At 47.3% G+C, this 24,513-nt stretch overlaps 2 protein-coding genes across 2 annotated transcripts; both read left to right on the top strand.

The window, feature by feature from the left end:
- The first annotated feature begins 388 nt into the window (after positions 1–388).
- LOC149402290 (uncharacterized) lies at positions 389–1,646 on the top strand. The gene is made up of 4 exons (XM_089608305.1): positions 389–671; positions 915–1,117; positions 1,217–1,408; positions 1,476–1,646. Exons 1-4 carry the CDS (start codon positions 389–391, stop codon positions 1,644–1,646), a joined length of 849 nt encoding a protein of 282 aa, XP_089464431.1.
- Positions 1,647–13,799: 12,153 nt separating this feature from the next.
- On the top strand, positions 13,800–17,702 carry LOC149402291 (uncharacterized). The gene is made up of 6 exons (XM_089608306.1): positions 13,800–14,727; positions 14,785–14,903; positions 16,322–16,414; positions 16,583–16,741; positions 16,921–17,079; positions 17,244–17,702. The coding sequence occupies exons 1-6, from the start codon at positions 13,800–13,802 to the stop codon at positions 17,700–17,702; spliced, it is 1,917 nt and encodes a 638-aa protein (XP_089464432.1).
- Positions 17,703–24,513: the final 6,811 nt, after the last annotated feature.

Genomic DNA, 24,513 nt, shown 5'->3' on the forward strand with positions numbered 1-24,513 from the left:
TTCTTAATCCTCTGCCGGTACAAAATGAAGCTCAACCCCAACAAATGCGACTAATTACGTAGACTACCTAAGGGAGATGTTCTTAATCCTCTGCCGGTACAAAATGAAGCTCAACCCCAACAAATGCGTGTTCGGGGTTGAGTCCGGGAAGTTCCTAGGCTACATTGTTAGCCGGCGAGGAATCGAAGAGAACCCCGAGAAAATCAAGGCACGTCTTGACATGAAATCTCTGCGGCGTGTCAACGAAGTCCAAAGTCCGACCGGTCGGATTGCCGCCCTCTCGCATTTTGTGGCTAAAACAACCGACAAGTGTCAACCGTTCTTCAAAGCCATAAAGAAGACGGACGACTTTGTATGGACAGACGAGTGCGAAAAGGCCTTTCAAGAAATGAAGGCCTACTTTGGGACACCTCCGCTCTTCTCCAAATCGAAGGAAGGCGAGACACTCTATGTCTACCTCACCGTCTCCGAACGAGCCGTAAACGCTGTGTTAGTCCGCGAAGAGGATAAGGTCCAATGGCCTATCTTCTACATGAGCAAAGCCTTACTCGATGCCAAAATGCGTTACACGGAGATAGAGAAACGCTCTCTCGCTCTCCTCGTAGTTGCCAAAAAGCTATGTCCCTACTTCCAGGCTCACCCTATCGCTGTCCGAACAGGGCACCCCATTGGTAAAGCTCTTCTAAAGGGAACATCGACTCGCATGGCGATCTGGTCCCAAGAATTGAGCGAGTACGGAATCGAGTTCCACCCGAGACCGGAAATAAAGGCTCAAGCGCTAGCCGATTTCGTGGCAGAATTCTCCTATACTCCCGACATGGGGAGAGCAGAAGATGACTCGACCGATGATTTGTCGGCTCGAAAGAGAAAGGTCGACCTTACGGGTCCCATCTGGGAATTACACGTACACGTAGCGTCCAATGCCCAAGTAACCGGCGCCGGCGTAAATTTAACCAATCCCGACCAGGAGAAGTTATGCTACGCCCTCCACTACGGATTCCAAGCCTCCAACAACGAGGCCGAGTACAAAGCCCTCATCGTGGGACTAGAGCTCGCTCAAAACCTTAACGTACAGAACTTACGAATACGCTGCGACTCACAGTTGATCGTGAATCAGGTTAAGGGCGACTACATCGCCAAAGAACCTAATATGATCGCCTACTTGGCAAAAACAAACGCCAAGCTAGATGCATTCACTTGGTTTGAGATCATACAGATCCCCAGAGAAGAGAACGCCGAGGCTGATGCTCTCGCTTGCCTCGGCTCCAGTATCACCGAAGATGGGTTAGGAACTATTCCGATCGAGTCTCTTTCGCGACCATCCGTCTCACGTGACGAGGTTGGAATGATTGAGAGCACCACTGATCCAACTTGGACGACTCCGCTTATGGACTTCTTGCGAAGAGAGGCACTTCCCGAAGACCGCAAAGAAGCCGAAAGGCTGAAAGCCCTCGCATCTAAATATGTGTTGATAGGTGAAGCCGTATACAAGCGCGGGTACTCTACCCCGCTGCTCTGATGCCTCGATAGCATCAAGTCGACCAAGGTGCTCCGCAAAATTCACGAGGGCATCTGTGGGAACCACTCTGCTGGGAGATCCCTCGTGCTCAAAGCGCTCCGACAGGGCTATTTTTGGCCCACGATGAAGAAAGACGCCTACAACTGGGCGAGAAAGTGCGACAAGTGTCAACGTTTCTCTAACGTTCCACGGCAACCGCCATCTCCCTTGGGTAGCATCGTCGTACCACGTCCCTTCGCAAAATGGGGCGTGGACATCATCGACAAGCTTCCCAAAGCTCCGAGACAGTACAAATACGCCATCGTCGCTATCGACTACTTCACTAAGTGGGTCGAAGTTGAGCCTCTAGCCAGAATCACCGAGGCCAACACAACGAACATCATCTGGAAGTCCATCATATGCCGCCATGGCATCCCCGCGTCGATTGTGATCGACAATGGCGCACAACTCGACAATACCCGAGTGATAAAAATATGCGCCTAACTAGGGATCAGCAAGACATTCTCGTCCCCGCGACACCCACAGGCTAATGGCCAAGTGGAAGCCGTTCATGTGTTGAGGCCAAAAAGCTCGAGGCCAAAAAGGGTGCATGTGCTGAGGAGCTGCCATTCATCTTATGGGCCTACCGAACGACTGTTCGAAACGCCACCGGAGAGACCCCCTTTTTCCTAGCCTTTGGGATTGAGGCAGTGGTCACCACTTACCGAGTCGACACTTTCGACGAGAAAGAAAACAACGAGGCCATGTGCCTCGAACTGGATCTAATCGACGAGAAAAGATCCGAGGCTCTCACCCGACTCACCGCGCAAAAGTGAAAGGTCGAGAAATACTACAACACCATAGTCAAGAGGCAAATCTTCGCCGTCGGTAGCTTCGTACTCAGGCGCGTGTTTCAAAACACCCAAATACAAGGCGCCGGAGTCTTGGGCCCGAATTGGAAAGGACCGTATAGAGTTCGCCAAGTCATACATGACGGGACCTATTACATCGAACATACGGACGGGACCCCGATCCGACATCCTTGGAACGTCGAACACTTGAGGCAGTACTACCAGTGACAATGGCTCCCCTATTTATTGCAGTGATCTCCCCAATTCAATAAGGCCCATGTGCCAATGTTTGAGGATGTAATCTAAAGTCTGAGGTTTTTTCTTTTCAATAATCCACTTTATTAAATTTTTAGTCATCACGGCATGACCTGTACACTAAAAACTTGAGGGGCTAGTGAGTCCTGCGACGTACACTCGAAAATACACTGCCCAAGAAACAAAACCGTAAGCCCCCGCGCACACATGGGAACACGGGCTTAGGAAGCTCCAGACCCCGACGGCCCTTCGAGCATACGGGTCTGAGTGAAGTCGTTGACCTAACTCGACACCCCTTAGATCGCCAATTGGCACGAAGCGAGAATCGCCAAATACAGGCTTAAGTCCCCCGCACACACACGGGGATATAGGCTTAAGAAGCTCGAACCCCGACGGCCCTTCGAGCATACGAGTTCGAGTGAAATCGTCGGCCTTCGCGGCGTACCCCTTTCATCCAGGCTTAAGTCCCCCACGGGGATACAGACTTAAGAAGCTCGGACCCCGATGGCCCTTCGTGCATATGGGTTCGAGTGAAACCGTCGGCCTTCCCGGTGTGCCGTAAGTCGCGTAAAGGCATGGGTGAAAGTCGTCATCCCAGACGCATGTAAGTCGCGTAAAGATGCTGCCTCAAACCCTAAAACGACCAAATTTGAGTCATACATATTCGGTTGCCAATGGCACGAAACACGCAGGGTTTGAGTAAAATCGTCAGCCTAACCCGGCGTGCCATAAGTCGCGTAAAGGCGCAGGTAAAGGCGGCAGGGCTACTCCCTCCGCCACCCATATACGTTCGGTCACCTATGGCACGAACCCAAACTCACCAGCCTAACCCGGCGCAACACATACGTTCGGTCACCTATGGCACTAACCCAAAGTCGCTGGTCTAACCCGGCGCAACACATACGTTCGGTCGCATATGGCACGAACCCAAAGTCGCCGGCCTAACCCGGCACAACACATACGTTCGGTCGCCTATGGCACGAACCCGAAGTCGCAAGCCTAACCCGGCGCAACACATACGTTCGGTTGCCTATGGCACAAACCTAAAGTCGCCGGCCTAAGCCAGCGCAACACATACGTTCGGTCGCCTATGGCACGAACTCAAAGTCGCCGGCCTAACCCGGCGCAACGTTTACGTTCGGTCGCCTATGGCATGGAGACAGAGCCCCCGAGGCATACCCGGCACGACACCTTCGGTCACCAAATGGCACGAAGTGAAGTTGTTGGGCCGCAGCCACCCTCGGCACGCTAAACTGTCGGCCTAACCCTGCGCACCGACTTTGCCGTCCAATACGGGTCGGTCAATCGCAGCGAGTTGCCCCTAGCAACAAATGCTGAACAAACGCCTGACTAGGCACAAACGCCTCCCTGCCTCGAATGCTAAACGACCATGAGTCATAATGCTAAACGAGCAGAGGTTGAATCCCAACTAGGGACGCGAACTTTCCAAAACTATTGGCAAGGGAAAAAAGTCCTTCGAGCCGTAACCGCTCACACAGAAGGCATGCACGAGCAAAACCGCTCACAATGAGATAACATTCGACTTGAAGGTAATAAAAAATCTCATAAATAAAAAAGGAGCCACTACTCTGAATCTAATAAAAGTACGTGCTAGACATACGAGTTGTATAAATAAAGAAAAGCCACTTGGCTCACTGAGCACCCTCGTCAAGTAGGGGAAACAAGGTGTTGAAGAAGTCGAAGGTGACCCCCCGGGCCTCGTTCTCGGTCGCGGTTGCCTCCCGACACTCTACCGCTCCGGCTCGACGGGCCTCCTTGGTCCCTATGTCGTAGTCTTCCTGCAAGTCACACGCCCGTCGTTCCGCCTCGGCAAGCTAGGAGGAAAGGCGGGCATTCTCCTCCGCCAGAGAATCGCGCTCGCGCCCCACCCGAACACTCGCTGCTTCACTCGAAGTAAGCTGGCGGTGAGATGTCTCCAAAGCATCGGACCGGGCATCCAGCTATCTCCGGAGGTCGGCGACCTCGGTGCGAAAAATCTCCGTCGATCATGATGCCACCTCGCAAGCTCGACGTTCTTCAGTCAGCTCCCCCGCCATATTGGCTACCGACATTTGGGCTCCATCGCATTGATCCCGGGCGATCTGGAGTTCCACCTTAGCCTCTCGAAGCTGGTCTCAAAGCGTCTCAAGCTCCGCCGCCGGGTGTGAGCCTCGATCGACCTGGGCCAGCCTAGACTTCGCCCGAGCAAGCTCTTCTTCGGCAACCCCCAAGCGTCGGATGAAGTCATGCAGAATCCTGTCACTCCGCACGGCTCTCGCGTATGCCTGCGACGACAAAAGCAAGGATTAAAAAATAAACCTATGCTTATAAGAGAATGAATAAAAATACTGACCCTTTGAGCGTCGGTAACCCCTGCCTGGAAGAAGGCGATATCGCTCTTTGACACCACGCCTTTCCACCAAGACATGGGGGACTCCTCGAGATGTCGAAAACAATCACCTCTGGACTCCATTGCCTCCATTTCCACGACCGAGTTCACCATCTTGGACTCGAAACGCTCGTCAGAAGGCACTGAGGCCGAAGCCCTCTTCAATGAGGGGCGAGGCTCTTACTCAGCCGGGCATGTAGCCTCAGCATGATCTCCTCTCGCTCTGCGATCACCAACCCTGGAGCGAATCTCTGTCATCTTCTTGGGGTTCCGAGAAGCAGAAGCCAGCCTCCGAGCTCTCCTCTTAGCAGCTGCACTGGATAAAACAACAAAATGTCAGATTTCCGTTAACAAAGGAATTTTAGATCATGAAATTACCTCGGGGCTAGGCGGCCTGCCCGCCCGGCGCGCCTCCTCGGTGCCCGGAGCAAAGGGCGGGAACCACCCAGTAAGCACCATCAGCTCGGGAGAATGGAACCGCTCACCTACCTTACGGGCCTCTGACATCCCCGATATCTCCTTCACGAAGGGAAGTTCCGTCGGCCCCTCATCCACTGGGAAGTCCGCCAAACGACCGAAGCGGAGGGACGCCTCACCAAAAACGTCTGTCGAAATCCACACCCACGACCTACGGCTGGGAGGGTCGCTGTCATCGATCAACCTCACGTTGCCCCGAGCGCGGGCCATGTGAAAGCCTGACTGCCCCGGCGCTGGGAACACGGCAAGGAGGTTGCGAAAATCATCCACAGTCATGGCACGCTGCGTCTGGCAGTGCCACTCCATGAAACACATAGCCAACAGGCGATAGAACGCCGAGCTCATTTGGCATGCATGGACCCCTAGTCGGGTCAGGATCCGCTGAACGATCGGCAGAAATGGGAGACGTAGCCCACATGTAAGGCTCCCAATCGTCACGGCAGCAAACCTGTTCCTCGGGCGAGAGGGCCGGTCCTCGGGGGCAGGCCTGAGCAGCCCCACCGAGGAAGGGATGTCATACGTCTCCCGAAGCGCGCTAAAGACTTAGGTGGTGAGTGTGCTCGCAGCATCAACCCCCTTGCAGTCTAAGCCCTCGGGGGCAACAAAGTTGCCAACTCCGTACAGGTGAGTACTCTCCAAAGACTTCGCGTAAGTGTAGCCCGAACACTCCACTGATATAAAGGTCGCCCTGGCCGTCTCCTACACTTTTCCGCTATGCTTCGCCTTCCCCATCGCAGGTGAAGCCTCCAGGTCCTCTCCAGAGCCCTCCGAGCCCGACCCTAAGGGGTCATCGGAGTAAATCTCATCCAAGAACGATTCGGACGGTACTATTGCACGTTCGGTGCCCGGGGCCTCTAAGTCTGACGCCCAAGGAAGCGTTGCGCATTCGGTCACCTCGTCCCACTGTTTGAGCAAGGGGGCGTCGAAGGACGCCTCGTGGTAGACCAAGTTGATTACCAGGCGTGACGAGCGCGGTGTTGGAATAGATCTAGGGTTTAAGAAAATAATTAACGCTTCGGTAAGCGGCGGAATTTTAAAAATTTTCTTTTACAAGTAAAACCAGTTTTTACTAACCTAGACAAAAGAGCAAGTACACGTAATTAAAAACTATTATGAGCTAAGAAGTTTACTAACCTTTCTTGAAGCTTGATCTTTGAGAAGCTCTTAGAAAGTTGCAACGCTCGTCTCCCCTTGCAGCACGTCCCTCTTTCTTTCCTCGGCACCTCGAGCAACCACGAAAGTTTCTATCACTAAATCACTCGAAATAAAGGAATTAGTGAGTGGGCACTTTTAAACACTACGACTTAAGAACAAGTCTTGAAGTCGCAGAGCTAAACACTAGGTCGAATGAGGACCTAGGTGCCAAAACAAAAAATCGAAAATAAACTAGAGAGAGAGGAAGGGGCGGCAACCACAAGTTCTAGAGAGAGAGGCTCTCAATCTCTAACTTATGTGGAATGAATAGAATGAGAAGAATGAGGCTCCTATTTATAGGAGAGGTCTTACCTTCAATAAGGTAGTTTCCTCTTCTATAGAATATCACATATTCATGAGCAAAAAATCCCTTATTTCCCATTCCATTTGGTCGGCCAAGGCAGCCTTCTAGAGGCTTGGATTTGTTTCCTTTTTTGTTCCTTGCCTTGCTTCTTTCTCAACTTGGGCGCCTACCTCATTTCCCTTAGAGGAAATTTGTTTCCTCTTTTTTTTTTGGCAAGTATCTTCATACATTTATGCACAAAATATTCTCTCTATCTCTTGGGTATGTTGGGCGCCTATCTCATTCAAGGAAGGCCTTCTAGAAGCTTTTCCACTTGTTCATGACAACATGAAAAAGGCCCATTAAGAATTTTCAATAAAATTCTTATGAAATGAAATTAATTCACAAGGCCCAATTAATCTTATTATGGCCGAGTGTTACTTGTCATCAAATGACCATGTCAAAAAATTTATTGACATTCATTTCATCCTATGTCTCAAAAGACAAAAATACCCTTTTGACAATTTTCGTTCTTGTTTTGACTTAGCTTCCAGTTTAACTATTCCTAATCGATGTGATTCGTGACAGTGACCTCATGGATCCAAATGAACAAAGCTTGAGCTAAACACTTGGACTCAAAAGTTCACAAACCTTTTCCAAGTTTAGCTTAATGCCAACTGACTCCACTAAAGAGTTGACACTGAAAATCTCTAGGTTCAAATGAATTTATTTTCTACTCAAGAATTCAACCTAATTATGATGAGCGGATCCACTGAATATTATCTATGTTTACCCTTCATGAATGTCATCAGCTAGTCGGGATTTACTAAATTACCATTTTACCCTTCTAGCTGTTATTTCCTCAACTCCTTTGTCGCTTGTGAATAAGTTAGAAACAATGTATCGACGAGGAGCTAACAAGTCACATTGTTTCATCCAAAAGTGTCAGGACTCAATTTGGACACTGGCCAGTTCATTTATTCACACTCCAAGGAACAAAGCATGAGGTGACATACATTGCATTTCAAAAATCTTGTACATGAATTCCATATCTATGAGAACTTCACAAAGTTACTCATGACATTCTCACAACTTAGTACTTCACCAATAGGCCCTGTTCGGAATCACATAGTGAGTCCGAACTCTGACTTTCTCAAATGAGAATACTAAGGTGTGAAATGACATGTCTCATTTCAGGATTAAGGTAAGCACGATGCAATTCATACATAGTGACTTCGAGACATAAGAGGTTAAATGGTTTGATCTTATCTTGTCTCTAGAAGTGCACTGGTCAATTCAGTACCTTCGGAAGATACCTAGAAGAACTATAGAGTCTCCAACTCTCAATGCCTCATAACCAGACATCATAGATTCTTCTAACAATCATACTGAGGTCAATAGTCCTTTGACCCTTAGATTGCGAATATATCGTTTTAAGCAAACTACGAAGAGTTTGTTCATGCAAATCTACATTTGTCTCTTCGTAAGTTGTTTAGTTTGTTTATGGACTAAAAGACTAAGGTTTTATCATAAAGCTTCAAACAAAGAAATAATGAATGAACGTTTCACTTTATTATTAAATGAATAGGCAATTACAAGCAAGAGTCTTCATGAGACTTTATTACATCAAATGTACAAAATAAAGACTACAACTCTTCTTGTGGGCACCATTGACAACACGCGGGTCTTCGGACCCCTCGCCTTCCCCTTTGGGACCACACCTAGTGGATGGGCCGCTCTCAGGCTCCGCCAGCTCGGCTACCGCCGCAGCGTTAGTCTCTAACTTTGCGAGCCATAGATCGGTCACGCGAGAGTCTTCCTAGACATAGATAGGAATCTCGTCGAGCTCCTCAAAGGGACCTTCGACCGCCCTCCCCGAAAACTTGGGGATGGCAGGAAAAGTAAACCTCGGGACCATCGACTTGGGAAAAGAACTCACTCCCCATTGAAGGGTGAAAAAATCGGCAAGCCCAAGAGAAATTTCAAACTCAAAGGAATTTTCCAACTTCCAAAGCTACCAGTGTGAGAAAAAGGGGAGAGGGACCCTCCTATTTATAGGAGAGGAAGGAGCAAACCCTACTCCCCCCCTTGCGCGCGCATGACGGGCCCGGCCGCTGCGCCGACCAAGAGCGCGCGGGCCATGCCGTTCAACCGGCCTGGCCCGACCCCCATGGGTCCGGCAAAAAAATAAAGACCTCAACGCCCTCGGAAGTAAAAGTTTACGACTCGCAACTCGCGAGCCATAAACTTGGGGGGCTAATGTTACCGGTCATTTTCGGGAAACCGGAAAATCAAAAACAAATCGGGCCGGCCGAGCTTCACCACCCGGACCACCCGATGAGCTCCGGACCACCGGGCCCGGGCACATTCCAACGCCCACGGCCCACTGGGCCCGCGCGCACACCAACATCCCTGGCCCACTGGGCCCGCGCGCGCCCCGGCCCTCGGGGCCTGCGCGCTCACAAGCGCCCCGGCCCACCAGGCCCGCGCGCGCCCCTCGCATCCCGGCCCTCCGGACCCCAGCCCACCGGCCCGCGCGCGCTCCTCGCGCCACGGCTCTCCGGCCCGCGCACGCCCCTCCTTCCGGCCCGCGCGCGCTCATGCGCCCCGGCCCTCCGACCCGCGCGCGCCTACGCCCCGGCCCTCCGGCCCGCGCGCGCCTGCGCCCCGGCTCCATGGCCGGGCGCCCCTGCTGCCTCGGCCGGGCGCCCTTATTGCCTCGGCCGAGCGCCCTGCTGCCACGGTCGGACGCTCTTGCGCCCCGGCCCCCTGGCCCGGTGCCCCTGCTGCCTCGGCCGGGCGCTCCTGCGCCCCCGGCCCCCTGGCCGAGTTCCCATGCTGCCTCGGCCGAGCGTCCATGCTACCTCGGCCATACACCCCGTTCCTGTTCGGGCGTCACGCCCCGCGCCCATCCGGGCGTCGCGCCCATCCGAGCGTCACGCCCCGCGCGCCCATCCGAGCGTCACGCCCCGCGCGCCCATCCGAGCGTCACGCCCCGCGCCCAGCCGTCCGAGGGCCTCAAGGGGGCCGGCCCAAGGCCTCCTCCAAATCTATAAACCCCCCCCCCCCTGGGGGGGGACCTTGAACACACACACATACACACATTTTTCTTCTTTACTTGGACCTCTAGCTTGTGTCCTCTGAAAAACTCTCATCTCCACCCGCGCTCTTGTGACATTCCAAGAGTGCGCTCTCCTCCTCCCTCGGCTCAGATACTCGAGGACCCCCCTCCACGAGAGGGAGCGCGCTCCTCTTCTGCAACCCGAGTCTCTATAGTGCACAAGCTGCGCTCCCGTTTCTTGGCCCTTGAGTTAGAACTCCGAGCTACGAGACAAGCGACTCCTGTAAAGTCTTCACTAGAAGCTACGAGCCAGGTCCTTCTCTAAAGCCTTGGATTCTCAACCTCCGAACCCAAGATAGCCCCCCACATTCATACTGAACTACGTTCAGACCTGATCCCGACAAACGGGTATGTAGGCAGCCAAACTTTGGCACAGCCACACCCTCCAAAACACACCTCAGGGTCTGGAGGGTGCAACTCGGTCTACGAGTTCACATTTTTGGCCCGGGTGCGATCACTTGATCCGACCTTGGATCGAACCGTCCGAGGTAATTAATCGTTGTTCATTTTCGCGCGACAACAAATAATATAATCTTATATTATTGGAAATTTGATGAATGGGATTCTAGAAAATGTGACAACTGAACATTACCTCCGACCTAGGGATGGCAACGGGTACGGGTAAAGCCGGGTACACCTATTCCATTACCCGTACCCGCTATAATTTTTTACCCGTTACCCGGACCCGTTTACCCGGATTTTGAGACGGGCCGGGTAACGGGGATACCCGCCGGGTAAGCGGGTTAAAAATATTGGACCCGTTACCCGTTTACCCGGTTTAAAAAAAGGGTAGCGGGTCGGGTAGACCCGCTTACCCGTTTATAAAATAAAAATCCATCAATAATATAAAGTTTAAAAATAATAAAATTTATGTGAAAAATATCAAAGTGCTACTACAATATAAAGAACATTAAAATTCAAAATAAATAAATAAATAATACAAAAGAAGTCTTCATTGCAAATTGATCATCTTCATTGTAAATTTGGTCATGTTCATTGCAACATATAAAAATTTATTATCTTTTTGAATATTTAAAAGTTAACGGGTCGGGTCCCGGGTAACCGGGTACGGGATGACTATTCCGTTACCCGTACCCGGACCCGTTAAAACCTTAACGGGTATTACCCGTTTACCCAAAAAGAACGGGTATTACCCGACCTGAATAAATCGGGTAATGGGCCGGAACGCGGGTAACGGGTCAAATTGTCATCCCTACTCCGACCAAATACAACCAAAAGTGACAAACGTGACATATATCTTGCAGCAATTTTTCATTTTCTTTTAGTTTACAAATTACAATATTGGACAAGAAAAAGAAAAAAACGCTGGAAACACTTTCACCACATCTTTATATTCTAGTAATACACTTCCAAAGGCCACCGACGATAGTCGTCGTTCTCAATGATAAAGCAAATATTATTCCGTGGTAATAATTTAGTGAGGGAGGGAAATGACGAAACACTTGATAGGGTGTACTATTTTTTTGTTAAGTCTTCATATTTAAATACAAGTGTAAATAAACTATGATATATTTGTTATTATAATATAATTTTAATATATAAACAAATCACCAGTTAGCTTATTACGCGAGAAAAAAAAATCATACATTTTTTTTAATTTCGTTTAGACTTTTTCATTATATTTGTAGTTTTTAGTACTCTAGTATATGCACGGTTATGTTGTAATTTTTAGTACTCTAATATATGCACTTAGACTTTTATTTTGCATATCCACGTTTTGTGTTTATTTACAGTTATCGTAAATGATTGAAACAAATTTTTTTTTAAGTTTTTTTTTTAAATTAAATATAATTTTTATAATATATTTATAATAAAAAATATAAAAAATAATTTAAGAGCGACTATATATTGTCGCTCCTAAATATTTCACGCCATTGCGTGGGAATCATTTTCCACTACCAGGGAGGACCCATAAAATCAAATTGTGGGTGGTCAAATGTATAGATAATATAAAAACATCATATATTAAACGATATTCAAAATGCTAAAAAAATCATTATATAAAAATAGTGAATCTCTTATGAAAATCAAAATAGAGAATGTCTTGATTCCATATCACGAAAATCATCTATGATGGAATTGGTACTAAACGTTTCAATAATTTCTTTCTCAATATTCACGAGCAAACAATCGGATAAAAAATCATCTTCCATCTTGTTACGAAGTGCAATCTTAACGATCTTCATTGTTGAAAAAGAAAGCTCAGTGGTAGCAGTAGAAACTGGAAGGGTGAGAATAAGAGCTATCACTTTATACAACAAAGCAAATATTTATGATTTTCTTGTTTTAACCAACCATTGACATAAATAAAAAATTGTTGTCAAAGCTTTGAAATCTGGAAGTGTCTAAGTACATCATGATTTTGAAGTTTCGTATGCAATAATGTCATCTCATATTTTGCAAAGTCATTTTAGTAAAACTTATGTACTAGTTTGCATATATCATCACCCCTAATTGATTCACGCATCTATTTAGGATCTATAGATGAGTTGAGAACGATCAATTCCACTGTGTTATCATTGAATTTGCTATTCAATTCTTGAAATTGAGTGTCTATGACTGTATAAAAAATATCAACTTTGGAATAACGATCCACTGTGATTGGTTCTTGTTGTTGACGAGCCATACCTCTTCTCATAGCATGCAAAGCATTAAAATCAGGAACTTCTATTCACACTTCCACGAAAAATCTCACGTTTTTAACTAAATTATACCATCCATCATCTCTAAGCTTATGAAGGAGTAACTTAGTTGATGAAACAAGAGACATGGCGTTTAATATATCTTGCAATTGAAGCTGCAAAGCATTACAAAGTATGTTAGTAAAAAAGACAAAATAAAAATAAGTCATGGTCTCATAAACTGAATTTGATTATTCCCATTAGTTATGAGTAGTTCCATCAACAATGATTATTAGTAAAACTTCGCAATGTTGCACTAAACATGTTGATCAAACTAGAAATTGACTTGAAGTGAGAAGTCCAACGAGTGTCACCTGCACTTTGCAAAGAGCCTATTTTATTTAGGTATTTTCCACTTTCAAACTCCTCAATATCAAGTAAATACACAATATTTGAAACATGAGCATCTTTAAGTTGGTCATGGCGCTTACATGATGCACTAACGATGTTGACGATAAAGTTAAGTTTGGTGAAGAAGTGACTCACATGATAAATTTCCTTGGATGCCGCAACTAATGATAATTGCAAGAAATTAGAAAAACAATGAACATAATATGCGTATGGGCATTAATTTAAAATTAACGCTTGCAAACCATTCCATTCTCTACGCATGTTACTTGCACCATCATAACGTTGTCCTCGAGTACACTGCACATCAAGATTATAATGAGAAGGCATAAAGAAAATACCTTTTTCAAATTCAATGCTTTAAAATCTGTAATTAATATTGTAAATATTATGTATTTACTCGGTAGAATAGGAGCTGTTATTGTGTATATTCTATATTTAGTTAGTTAGATATTCTAGCATTAGTTAGCTTATTCTTTCCGAGATTTCCTAGATTGTAAATGATTGTATCTCGCCTATTTAAGCAATGCTTAAGGCTCATAATAAAATATCGGTTCATACCATAAGCTTTCATGGTATCAGAGCGATTCCCTTATGGAAAAACCGATAAACAGTAAAACACAAAACACTCCTTCCTCTTCCTCCATGGAAATTTCCCAACCATCAACAGTCCATACGTCTATGCTCATCACAGGGCATATATTAACTGGACAGAATTTCTTGGAGTGGGCCCAATCCGTGAAGCTTTCCATTGACGGAAGAGGAAAGCTTGGATACCTAACAGGTGAAGTCAAGCAGCCGAATGAGGGAGATGAAGGATATACCATCTGGAGGTCAGAGAACTCATTGGTTATGGCGTGGCTGCTCAATTCGATGGAGGCCTCAATAGCCAAACCGCGTATGTTCTTGAAGACCACCAAAGAGGTATGGGACTCGGTCAGAGAAACATACTCTGATCGAGAGAATGCTTCGCAGGTCTTCGAGTTGAAGACAAAGCTATGGCAATCCAGGCAGGTTGGTCGAGATGTGACAAACTACTACAACGAGATGGTTGTGCTATGGCAGGAGTTGGATCAATACAACGAAGATGCCTGGGAGAGTGCAACCGATTGTGCCAAACAGAAGAAGAGGGAAGAAAATTACCGTGTATATGTGTTTTTAGCAGGTGTAAATCGAGATCTTGATGAAGTGAAGGGAAGAATTCTCGGGAGACGACCGCTGCCCTCAATCCGAGAAGTCTTCTCGGAAGTCAGAATTGAAGAGAACATGAGGAAGATCATGCGTGGTAGTGGAGAAGCTACTGATCGGACAGTAGAGACATCAACCTTGTTTACCCGAGAAAACGAGGAGAAGAAGAAGCCGTGGTGCGACCATTGCAAGAAATATTGGCACACAAAGGAGACTTGTTGGAAGATACATGGCAAACCGGCCGGGTACAGAACGAAGAAGGAAAGAGCCTTACAAGCTAACATGGCCGATTCCTCTCAAGAGCAATCAGTGCAACCCGAACAACCACCTTTCACCAAGGCTCAGATAGACCAGCTTCTAAAACTCCTCCAACTCTCTCAAAAGGCTTCAAACTTTGATATTCCCTCGTGTTCCTTCGGAGGTTCCCTATCTACCTTTTTATGCTCAAAAGAAAATAATATTTGGGTAATTGATTCAGGTGCAACAGATCACACAACCGAAAATTCTCGTCTTTTTCTATCCTATAAACCTTGTGCGGGGAATAAAAAGGTTAAAGTTGCAAATGGTACTCTTACACCAGTTGCAGGAATAGGAAGTGTAAAATATCAAATATCTCTCTATCTAAAGTCCTTCATGTTCCAAGTTTAGCCTGAACCTTGTGTCAGTGAAAAAAATCACAAAAGAGCTAAATTGTCGTGCTATCTTCTTACCTGATTCTTGTGTTTTTCAAGAACTAACAACGTGGAGGATGATTGGCAGTGCTGAGGAACATGATGGTCTCTATTATCTTGAAGATGGATCGGACGTGAATAAAATAGGTCAACAGACTTGTTTTCAAATTTTTTCTTTTCCAATGAATAATAAAGAAGTGTATTTGATGCATTTTAGACTAGGACATCCTAGTTTTTCATATTTAAAAAGGTTGTATCCTACTCTCTTTTTAAATAAAGATCCTTCTTCATTTCATTGTGATATATGTGCTTTAGCTAAACATCACAAAAATCATTATCCTACACGGCTTTATACTCCTACATCTCCATTTTCACTAATTCATAGTGATATATGGGGACCTTCTCGAGTATCTACATTAAAAAAAAAGAGGTGGTTTATGACGATAATTGATGATCACAGTAGGATAAGTTGGGTTTACTTGCTAAATGAGGTTGAAACCATTTTTAAAACCTTTTTTAATATGGTACAAACTCAATATAGTGCACAAATTAAAATGATAAGCAGTGATAATGGTCGAGAGTATTTTTCGAAAACTTTACAAAATGTTTTTGATGAGAAAGGTGTCATTCATCAAAGTTCTTGTATTGACACTCCAGCTCAAAATGGCATAGCAGAAAGAAAAAACAGGCACCTTCTCGAGGTAACAAGATCTATTATGTTTTCAACAAAAATACCCAAATATCTTTGGGGAGATGCCCTTCTTCATGGAACATATCTTATAAATCGCATGCCTTCAAAATTTTTGGATTTTCAAACTCCTATTGATGTGTTTTCAAAATAATTCCTAACTCTCGTACCATTAACTCCTTGCCATTGAAAATTTTTGGATGCACGATTTTATAAAAAATCTAGACATGACCGCAAGTAAACTTGATCCAAAAGGGAAAAAATGTGTTTTCTTAGGTGTTCCACCTACACAAAAAGGATATAAATGTTTTGATCCTATAACTCGAAAAATGTTTATTACCATGGATGTTGTCTTTTTTGAAAATGAAGCCTTTTTTAGTAGTGATCTTCAGGGGGAGAGACAAAATGAAGACACTACAAATAGTTTAGGCCTAGATTTTCTTAAAATTGATGAAATTGGTGATAATAGGGTCGGAATTGAATCTGAAAATATACCTAATCCGAGTATTGATCATGTTTTGGATAAAAATTTTGAAGAAAATGTCTCTATCGATAAAAATGATGTTTCTATAGATACAAGTCAAGAACCACCTCACAATCTCGGAGAAATAAAAAATAAGAAACTACTAAGTCCGTATGACAAATTTTATAAAAAGAGGATCAGGAATCAAGAGATAGAGAACATCACTGCTCCCTCAGCCGATCATGAACCCGAACCAGTGGAAGTTTCTAAAAAAGGTAAGGAAAAGGTAGACTCTGACTTTGATCTCCCTATAGCCTTGAGAAAAGAAAAAAGATATTGCACCATGCATCCCATATATCCAATGTCCAACTATGTCTCTAACCATCGTCTATCCATGTCTTTCAATGCCTTTACCACAAATGTGTCCTACATTGTTGGCCCTAAAACTATTTAGGAAGCCTTATCTGAACCGAAATGGAGGGTGGCTGTGATGGAAGAAATGAATGCTCTTGCGAAGAATCAAATATGGAAGGTTGAAGGGCTGCCCCAAGGGAATCCAATTGTGCGCTGCCGATGGGTGTTCACACCAAACCGGTGGAAGTTTCTTAAAAATGTAAGGAAAAGGTAGACTCTGACTTTGATCTCCCTATAGCCTTGAGAAAAGAAAAATGATCTTGCACCATGCATCCCATATATCCAATGTCCAACTATGTCTCTAACCATCGTCTATCCATGTCTTTCAATGCCTTTACCACAAATGTGTCCTCCATTGTTGTCCCTAAAACTATTCAGGAAGCCTTATCTGAACCGAAATGGAGGGTGGCTGTGATGGAAGAAATGAATGCTCTTGCGAAGAATCAAATATGGAAGGTTGAAGGGCTGCCCCAAGGGAATCCAATTGTGGGCTGCCGATGGGTGTTCACACCAAACCGGTGGAAGTTTCTTAAAAAGGTAAGGAAAAGGTAGACTCTGAATAGCCTTGAGAAAAGAAAAAAGATCTTGCACCATGCATCCCATATATCCAATGTCCAACTATGTCTCTAACCATCGTCTATCCCTGTCTTTCAATGCCTTTACCACAAGTGTCCTCCATTGTTGTCCCTAAAAATATTCAGGAAGCCTTATCTGAAACGAAATGGAGGGTGGATGTGATGGAAGAAATGAATGCTCTTGCGAAGAATCAAACATGGAAGGTTGAAGGGCTGCCTCAAGGGAAACCGATTGTGGGCTGCCGATGGGTGTTCACACCAAAGTTCAATGCCGATAGGAGTCTAGATCGCTACAAAGCAAGGTTGGTTGCCAAGGGCTATACGCAAACCTATGGCATCGACTACATGGAGACATTTGCTCCGGTTGCAAAGTTAAATACAGTAAGGATTTTGCTCTATATTGCTACAAACCTAGACTGGTCTCTCGGACAGCTGGACGTGAAGAATGCTTTCCTTAATGGGAAACTTGAGGAAGAAGTCTACATGAGTCCCCCTCCGGGATTCGAGGAGAAAGTCGCCTCTAATGTTTGCAGATTGGAAAAAGGCATTGTATGGGCTGAAACAATCTCCAAGAGCCTGGTTTGACATGTTCACTCAGTTCGTGTAGCGACAAGACTACAAGCAATCTCAATCAGATCATACCCTCTTCATTAAACACTCAAATGACGGTAAAATGTCAATTTTGATTGTTTATGTGGATGACATAATTCTTACAGGAAATGATCTGAAAGAAATGGAGAAATTGAAAATGAAGCTTGCTACTGAATTCGAACTAAACGACTTGGGAGAAATGCGATATTTTCTGGGAATGGAGATCGCTCGGTCCAAAGTAGGAATTGCAGTGTCACAGCAGAAGTACATTCTTGATTTGCTTCAAGATACTGGAATGAGTGCGTGTAAAACGGCCCACACTCCGATAGATCCAAACCTGAAGCTGGGGAATATCAAAGAGGGAGTTCCTGTCAATACGCAACAGTACCAACGACTAATGGGCAGGCTTATATACTTATTACACACAAGGCCGGACATTGCCTTTGATGTGAACATGATAAGTCAGTTCATGCACTGCCCTTTCGAGGAACATCTTGAAGCTGCAAACTGGATACTACGCTACCTGAGGAGTTACCCCGGAAAAGGTCTCTTGTTCAGAAAAGGAGGGAAGAAAGAAGTAGAAGCCTTCATCGATGCTGACTATGCAGGATCCGATGTGGATAGAAGATCCACTTCCGGGTATTGTACATACGTATGGGGTAACCTCGTGACATGGAGAAGCAAGAAACAAGGCGCTGTGGTAAGAAGCAGTGCTGAGGCAGAGTATCGGTCGATGGCTAATGGCGTATGCGAGCTACTGTGGATAAGAAGAGTGCTTGAAGAATTGAAGATGGAGATTGACCTACTAATGAAGCTATTTTGCGACAACAAAGCAGCAATAAGCATTGCTCATAATCCAGTTCAACATGATCGTAAAAAACATGTTGAAGTGGACCGACATTTCATAAAGGAGAATCTAGATGCTGGCATCATTTGTATTCCTTTTGTGAGAACAGCCGATCAGACTGCAGACATCCTCACAAAGGGACTTTTTCGACCAGTGTTTGCGAAGATGATTTCCAAGTTAGGCATCTTTGATATATATTTGCCAACTTGAGGGGGACTGAAGAAATCTGTAATTAATATTGTAAATAATCTGTATTTACTCGGTAGAATAGGAGCTGTTATTGTGTATATTCTATATTTAGTTAGTAAGATATTCTAGCATTATTTAGCTTATTCTTTCCGAGATTTCCTAGATTGTAACTGATTGTATCTCGCCTATTTAAGCAGTGCTTAAGGCTCATAATAAAATATCGGTTCATACCATAAGCTTTCAAGTTTCTTTTACGTGGAGCAACCCCAAAAATCACTCATGTACGCAACCATCTAAGCCAACAAATCTCAATACGAGTGACATTTGCTCCTTTTTAAACTCATCTTGAGCTTCATCCACAATTATACAATACTTTGCACAACCAATTTCTTCCTGGATATAATTCTTCAGTTTGGATGCCAAGACATGCAATATTTGCTTCCGTATTTTTGGTGATGTATAGCATGCACTCATGAGATCCAGGAAAGCATTCAGGGCATGTTGATGAGGCGAATTCTGATCTTTTTCAATATGTGCCAAAAGTGAACAATTTTTTCTTCCAATCTCATTTCATACCCGAAACCCATTAACATTAAATGCATTAGATCCTGAAGGTCCATCTTCTTTATGAAAACGAAAACACTGAAGACAAAATATAGCATCTACTGTAGGAGAATAATATAACCTTGTTGGAAAACGTGTAAACAAAGATGGTTGAAAATTTAGTGAATGTTTTTCACCTGATTTTCGATACCCGGAAAGCATAGGCTGATACAGACCATCCTTTATAAACACTCCTCGAATTTCATCACGTTTATCACCTGCATACTTCCATATTTGCGGTAATAAGCTCGGATCACGTTCTAACTCGTTCTAACTTCTTGATATCAAACTTGTCATCAACTTCAACCCTTTGTAATTTTGGAGCACGATCTTCACTATGTACATGACTAAGGGTAGCATAGGTTTTGTATATTTTCTTTTAAGGTATGAATCAATTGTTGTCGTTTTCATCTGAAAAAAACAATAAATTAATAAAGTATCCAACTGTAAAAAAAATCCCAAAATTAATAAAAAGAAAAAAAAATACTGTATACCAGCCTCCTGCCTCAACAACAATCCTGACTTGTCGCGGTTATTAATAGTATTAAAATAAGAATAAAAATCTTTTCACATCGTTGATATCACTTGTTTTTGTTTTTGTTTTTGTTTTTATCTTTCTCAATCTCAGAGCGCGAATCAATACCAGATAACCACCAATGTGCTGATCCCAAGCTCGAATCACCCTCAAATCCAAATAACGACAACCACCACTTCCAAACTCAAATCCCCCAAGTCACAACCATCCCCAACTCCATCACACTCTCACCTAAATATTTACCCCAATTATTATGTAGTTGTAACTTGTATTTGCATGAAAACTATGAGTATATCGATAGTTTTGGACCAAAATCCATTAATTTATTTTAATCCAAAACTACGATCGTGACATATTAGAGAGAAATTTTTTGTTACCAAAATAACCCTCATTAATCATTTCTTTTCTTTGAAGATTTATTTAAAATTTGGAAATTTTGAGGCTTTTAAAAAAATAAAATTTGATGAAATAATTTCGAGCAATACTAAAAAAACTATGATTTTGAGTTCTTTTTTTTTTAAAATTTGGAAATAATTTTCCTTTAAAGATTTATTGACATGTTTGTCAATAAATTTCTGGATGTCAATAAATCTTCAAAGAATCTTGAAATTTCTGTTGTCGCTCGTTTTCGGACAACGATTTAGGAGCCCCGAACAGTTCGACCCAAGGCCGGACCGAGTGGTCGCGTTCGGGCTCGAGCGTGTCGGACTTGGTGGCCCAAGTCGTCCCTTAGTTGTCGGTGATGTCTACTTCGTCCAGGCACCTGAAAAGCAAGCGGGAAGGTGTGAACTACAAAGGGAAAACAGGGGAGTTGCCCCTGTTTACCTCTCCGACGCTCAACATTAGTAGGAGTGAGGTGGTTTGTAGAGGGTTTAAGTGCTTAGGGGCCGAGACTTGAGAGAAACGAGCGAGAGGTGAGTTCGGCAGCGTTTCAATACTCAAGAATGGATTACCTTTGAAGAGGGAGGGCCTCTTGTATTTATAGGCGACCAAGGGGCCATTGGTGGGCCCCTTGGCCGAGGAGAACATAGGCTCGGCCCTTGGCCGAGGATAACATAGGCTCGGCCGAGGATAGCATAGGGTGGCGTCATTGGTGGGCCCCTTGGCCGAGGATAACACAGGCTCGGCCCTTGGCCGAGGATAGCCTAGGATGGCCGAGGATATCATGGGCTCATGAGGCCGAGGTCGAGCTCGTGAGGCCGAGGTCGGGCCCGTGAGGCCGAGGTCGAGCTCGCGAGGCCGAGGTGGAGCTCGGGAGGTCGAGGCCATCGGGCGGATGGCCGTGGATAGCCGAGCTCGGTCTTGGGCCAAGGCTATTGGGCCGGCCTTTGGCCGGGCCGGCCCATGGGCCGATCAATGGACGGGGTAAGTCCGATCGCTGCTTTGCCTCTGATTGGCCCCGATCAAAGGTCGGGCCGATAACGTTAGCCCCCCGAGTTTATCGTCGAGTGAAGCTCATGCGGTAAACTCAAGATTCCCGTCATCGTCGGCCCATCGGAGCGACCCATCGCGACAGGTTTGTCTCGAGCCTCTTTTTCTATTTATTTTTCCTTTCTCTGGTCTCTTTTCGTTTTTGCCCCGCTACACGTGCCAATGGTCCCTACCAACCACCTATCGGGGCGTGGGTCCGTTGAAGATGACCTCTTCCCTCTGCTCGGGAATCAAGACGTAAACCTAGACGACCTTTGGGCGCAATTCTCATCCCCTGTGGATACCCAAAACGCAGCGCCCCCATCACCGCCTTCGGGCAACAGGTCGGTTGAGATGGCTGGAGGCGATCTTCGCTCGGTCGAGGCGTGGCTGGCCGACGTGGAGGAGGGTACGCGCACCGGAGACATCGCCAGAGGGGACCCCGACGTCGTCGGGGACGCACGCGACCTTGGGGAATGTGCGCCCGCCGAGGTGAGTCCGCGAGAAAGTGGGCCGACCCCCGTCGGCCTTGTCTGTGCTGGAGGCGTTGCCGGGAGAGGCCCAAGCTGCGTTGGTGGAGCGCTCGCCCTGGGAGAGTCGCGCCGGTCCCGGGTGGCGATGTCGGGACTGTCTGGCAAGCGGGCGGCGGCGAGGGAGGCCCGGATACTCTGGGCCCGGCCTCCCCCGAGGAGGGATGCGCCGGTGGAGGTCGATCGGAGGCGGGCGGCGTCGTTGCCGGCAGCGCCGGCCTGGGGGCGGCGGCCGAGGCGCTAGTTGCCCTAGCCCTAGGGGTCGGTGGTGTCCCATCTGGCGAGCCGGGCCATGCCGCCGGGCCAGGCGCAAGCGCCAATGGGTCGGGCGAGAGCCCAAAGAGCCCGGGCACCGACAGTGGGCCCGCTGCCGGGCCGGACAAGGGGAAGACAGGGCCGGGTGGCTCGGGCGGCCGCCGTGAGGGGTCTGTAATCTGTGGCGACTTGGACTGCTCGGGCGTTGATGTCCCGATCTCGCTCTCGATCGTCAGTTTCACGAGTTTGAGGAGGCGTTACGGCATCCCGGATTCGGTGTCGATCCTGAGGCCGTTGCCCGACGATCCCCCGACTCGCCCTCCGAAGGGACACGCGGCCATTCACGAGGCGAGTCTTCGCGGGGGGCTACGGTTACCCTTTCAACCGGTGATCCAAGAGCTATTGATTCGGTTGGGGGTGCATGCGTCGCAGATGTCTCCGTCCTTCTACCGGGCGGTCGCCGCGTGCCATATGATGCTCTACCGAGCAAAGAAACGAGCAGTCACCGCAGACGATATCCAGGATCTCGTGGTCGTTCGCGGGGTCTCGGGGAAACCGGGCTTCTATTGCGCGTGCCCTCGGAAACGCATCTCCATCGTTACCAAGGTTACCTCGAAGCATCGGTACCCTTGGGTGTGGGTGTCCGAGTCGGCCTTCGGAACGGCGCCATTAACGTTTGGGCCCGTGGTCGACTTTCCCTCGGTCGGGGATGTAGAAGATTCCGAACTTGTATCCGTCATCAAAGTGATCCCGGATTCGAGGCGGCAGGGGTCACTGTTCAAGTCCCCGGACCTAATGGCGAGGACCGGGTGGTTCGTGCCTTGTGACAACGCACCTCCGTGTTTTGGTCTTGGTGTGGAGGTTACGGAGGACCCTGTATCAGAGGCGGGGGGTTCGTCCGCCCCTCCCCCCGACGCGGGGGGTACTATCCGTTCACACGCTCTCGTGTTATCGCGCTTTTTGTTGTATTACACTTACCGTGTGTGTTTTAACTTACTGTCGTCTCTCTCTCTTTCAGATACCATGCCCAAATGACATTGGCCGCGTGCACACGTGCCGAAAGTGGCACATATCGCTGAAGCTACGACCGCGGCTTGCCCCCGAGCTGAGGTTCGCCACCGAGGGTCGCCACCGCGGGCGGGGAACGAGGCGATCTCTTCTAACAAGCGACCGTCGTCGTCGACTTCCTTCGGGCCACCCTCTGGCCACAAGCGCGCCCACACATCGACGGTGTCGGATAGCACGGATTCGATGCTCCTGGCGGAGGCGGCGGAGTTGAGGGATCAGTGCTCCCGAGGGATTCTTGGGACCTCTCTGCGGGACTTCAAAGGTTTGCTGACGACAAGCGATCTGGAGCATTTCCAAAATGGGATTGGCGATGCCCAAAAGGTACGATCCACCTGCTTATCTCATGCGTAACCATTATACTTATTTCGATTATACGTATATCACTTGTCTCTGCAGATGCTCGCACGTCAAGAGCGAAGCGGTCGCATTCTCCGGGACCTGCTACGACGCATGCAGATTATGGAGAAGGACAAGGAGAGCACGGCGGCCGCCCAGGCTGACGCTCTAGCGGGAGCCCGCACCGCTCGAGAATTTCAAGCACTCGAGGAGGAGCTGAAGCGAGCTCGCGAGGAGTCGGCGACCGAGAAATTGCTTCGCACGGCCGGGCACGCGTCTCGGGAGAAGGCGGAGCAGGCGGCCGACACCTTCTTAGGGGAGACGAAGAAGCTCCAGGCGGCGCTCTCGAGCCGGGACGAGGAGCTGAGCATCGTCCACGCTCGGCTGTCAGTGAGTGAGATCTCCCGGGTCAAGGCCGAGAGGGAGAGGGATACTTTGCGGGCGGAGGTGCAGATCCTTGCCGAGGAGAAAGACGACACCGTGCAGTCCAAGACGGACTTGGAGGATGACTGGGACCTCGCGCTGGAGGCGGCCCGTTATGAGGCAGCCAAACGGGTCCGAGATGCGACAGTGAAGGAGAACGTGTCTTGTGGGACCACGTTTTCCTTCTTTGACGTCATGTTTCCTCCTCTGGATGACGAGCCGCCTGAGGACGACCTGTGCCCCCAAGCCCCCGTGGAAGCCGCCCAGTCGACGAACCGTCAACTCGACGGAGAAGCCATCGGCGGGTTTGGCGCCCCTTGCCCCGAGGAAGACGAAGAGCAGATCGACTTCGGCTCGGAGTAACCGAGTTTTCTTCGGTTTTCCGCGCACTTGTTTAGCGCTTGCGTCGTGCTTTCTTCCGGAATTTTGTTATGTCTTTCTTCCGTTAGAAGTTTGCCGTACTCTCATACTTTTCTTTTTGGATTGCTCGTACAACATTGTTTGCCTTAGTTAAAGCTTTTTCGTCTGTTATGCGTCTTATTTTCTCGACTTGCCATGCTTAGCGTAATCAATTCGCGTGATGTGGTTGGTGCGTGTCTCACGAGCCCG

This window comes from Urtica dioica, chromosome 3, assembly GCF_054948205.1.
Source record: "Urtica dioica subsp. dioica isolate 48M chromosome 3, U.dioica_male_clone48M_v1_H2, whole genome shotgun sequence".
Lineage (NCBI taxonomy): Eukaryota > Viridiplantae > Streptophyta > Magnoliopsida > Rosales > Urticaceae > Urtica > Urtica dioica.

What these genes read in the sequence shown, in the direction of transcription:
- LOC149402290 (XM_089608305.1), top strand. Translation starts at nt 389, where the DNA reads ATGAAGGCCTACTTTGGGACACCTCCGCTCTTCTCCAAATCGAAGGAA. An exon ending in CCGAACAGGGCACCCCATTG is followed by an intron (nt 672 to 914) that starts GTAAAGCTCTTC and finishes ACGTACACGTAG; the next exon opens with CGTCCAATGCCCAAGTAACC. An exon ending in TGGACTTCTTGCGAAGAGAG is followed by an intron (nt 1,409 to 1,475) that starts GCACTTCCCGAA and finishes ATGTGTTGATAG; the next exon opens with GTGAAGCCGTATACAAGCGC.
- LOC149402291 (XM_089608306.1), top strand. Translation starts at nt 13,800, where the DNA reads ATGCTCATCACAGGGCATATATTAACTGGACAGAATTTCTTGGAGTGG. An exon ending in TCCCTCGTGTTCCTTCGGAG is followed by an intron (nt 14,728 to 14,784) that starts GTTCCCTATCTA and finishes TAATTGATTCAG; the next exon opens with GTGCAACAGATCACACAACC. An exon ending in GGTGGAAGTTTCTTAAAAAG is followed by an intron (nt 17,080 to 17,243) that starts GTAAGGAAAAGG and finishes AAAAATATTCAG; the next exon opens with GAAGCCTTATCTGAAACGAA.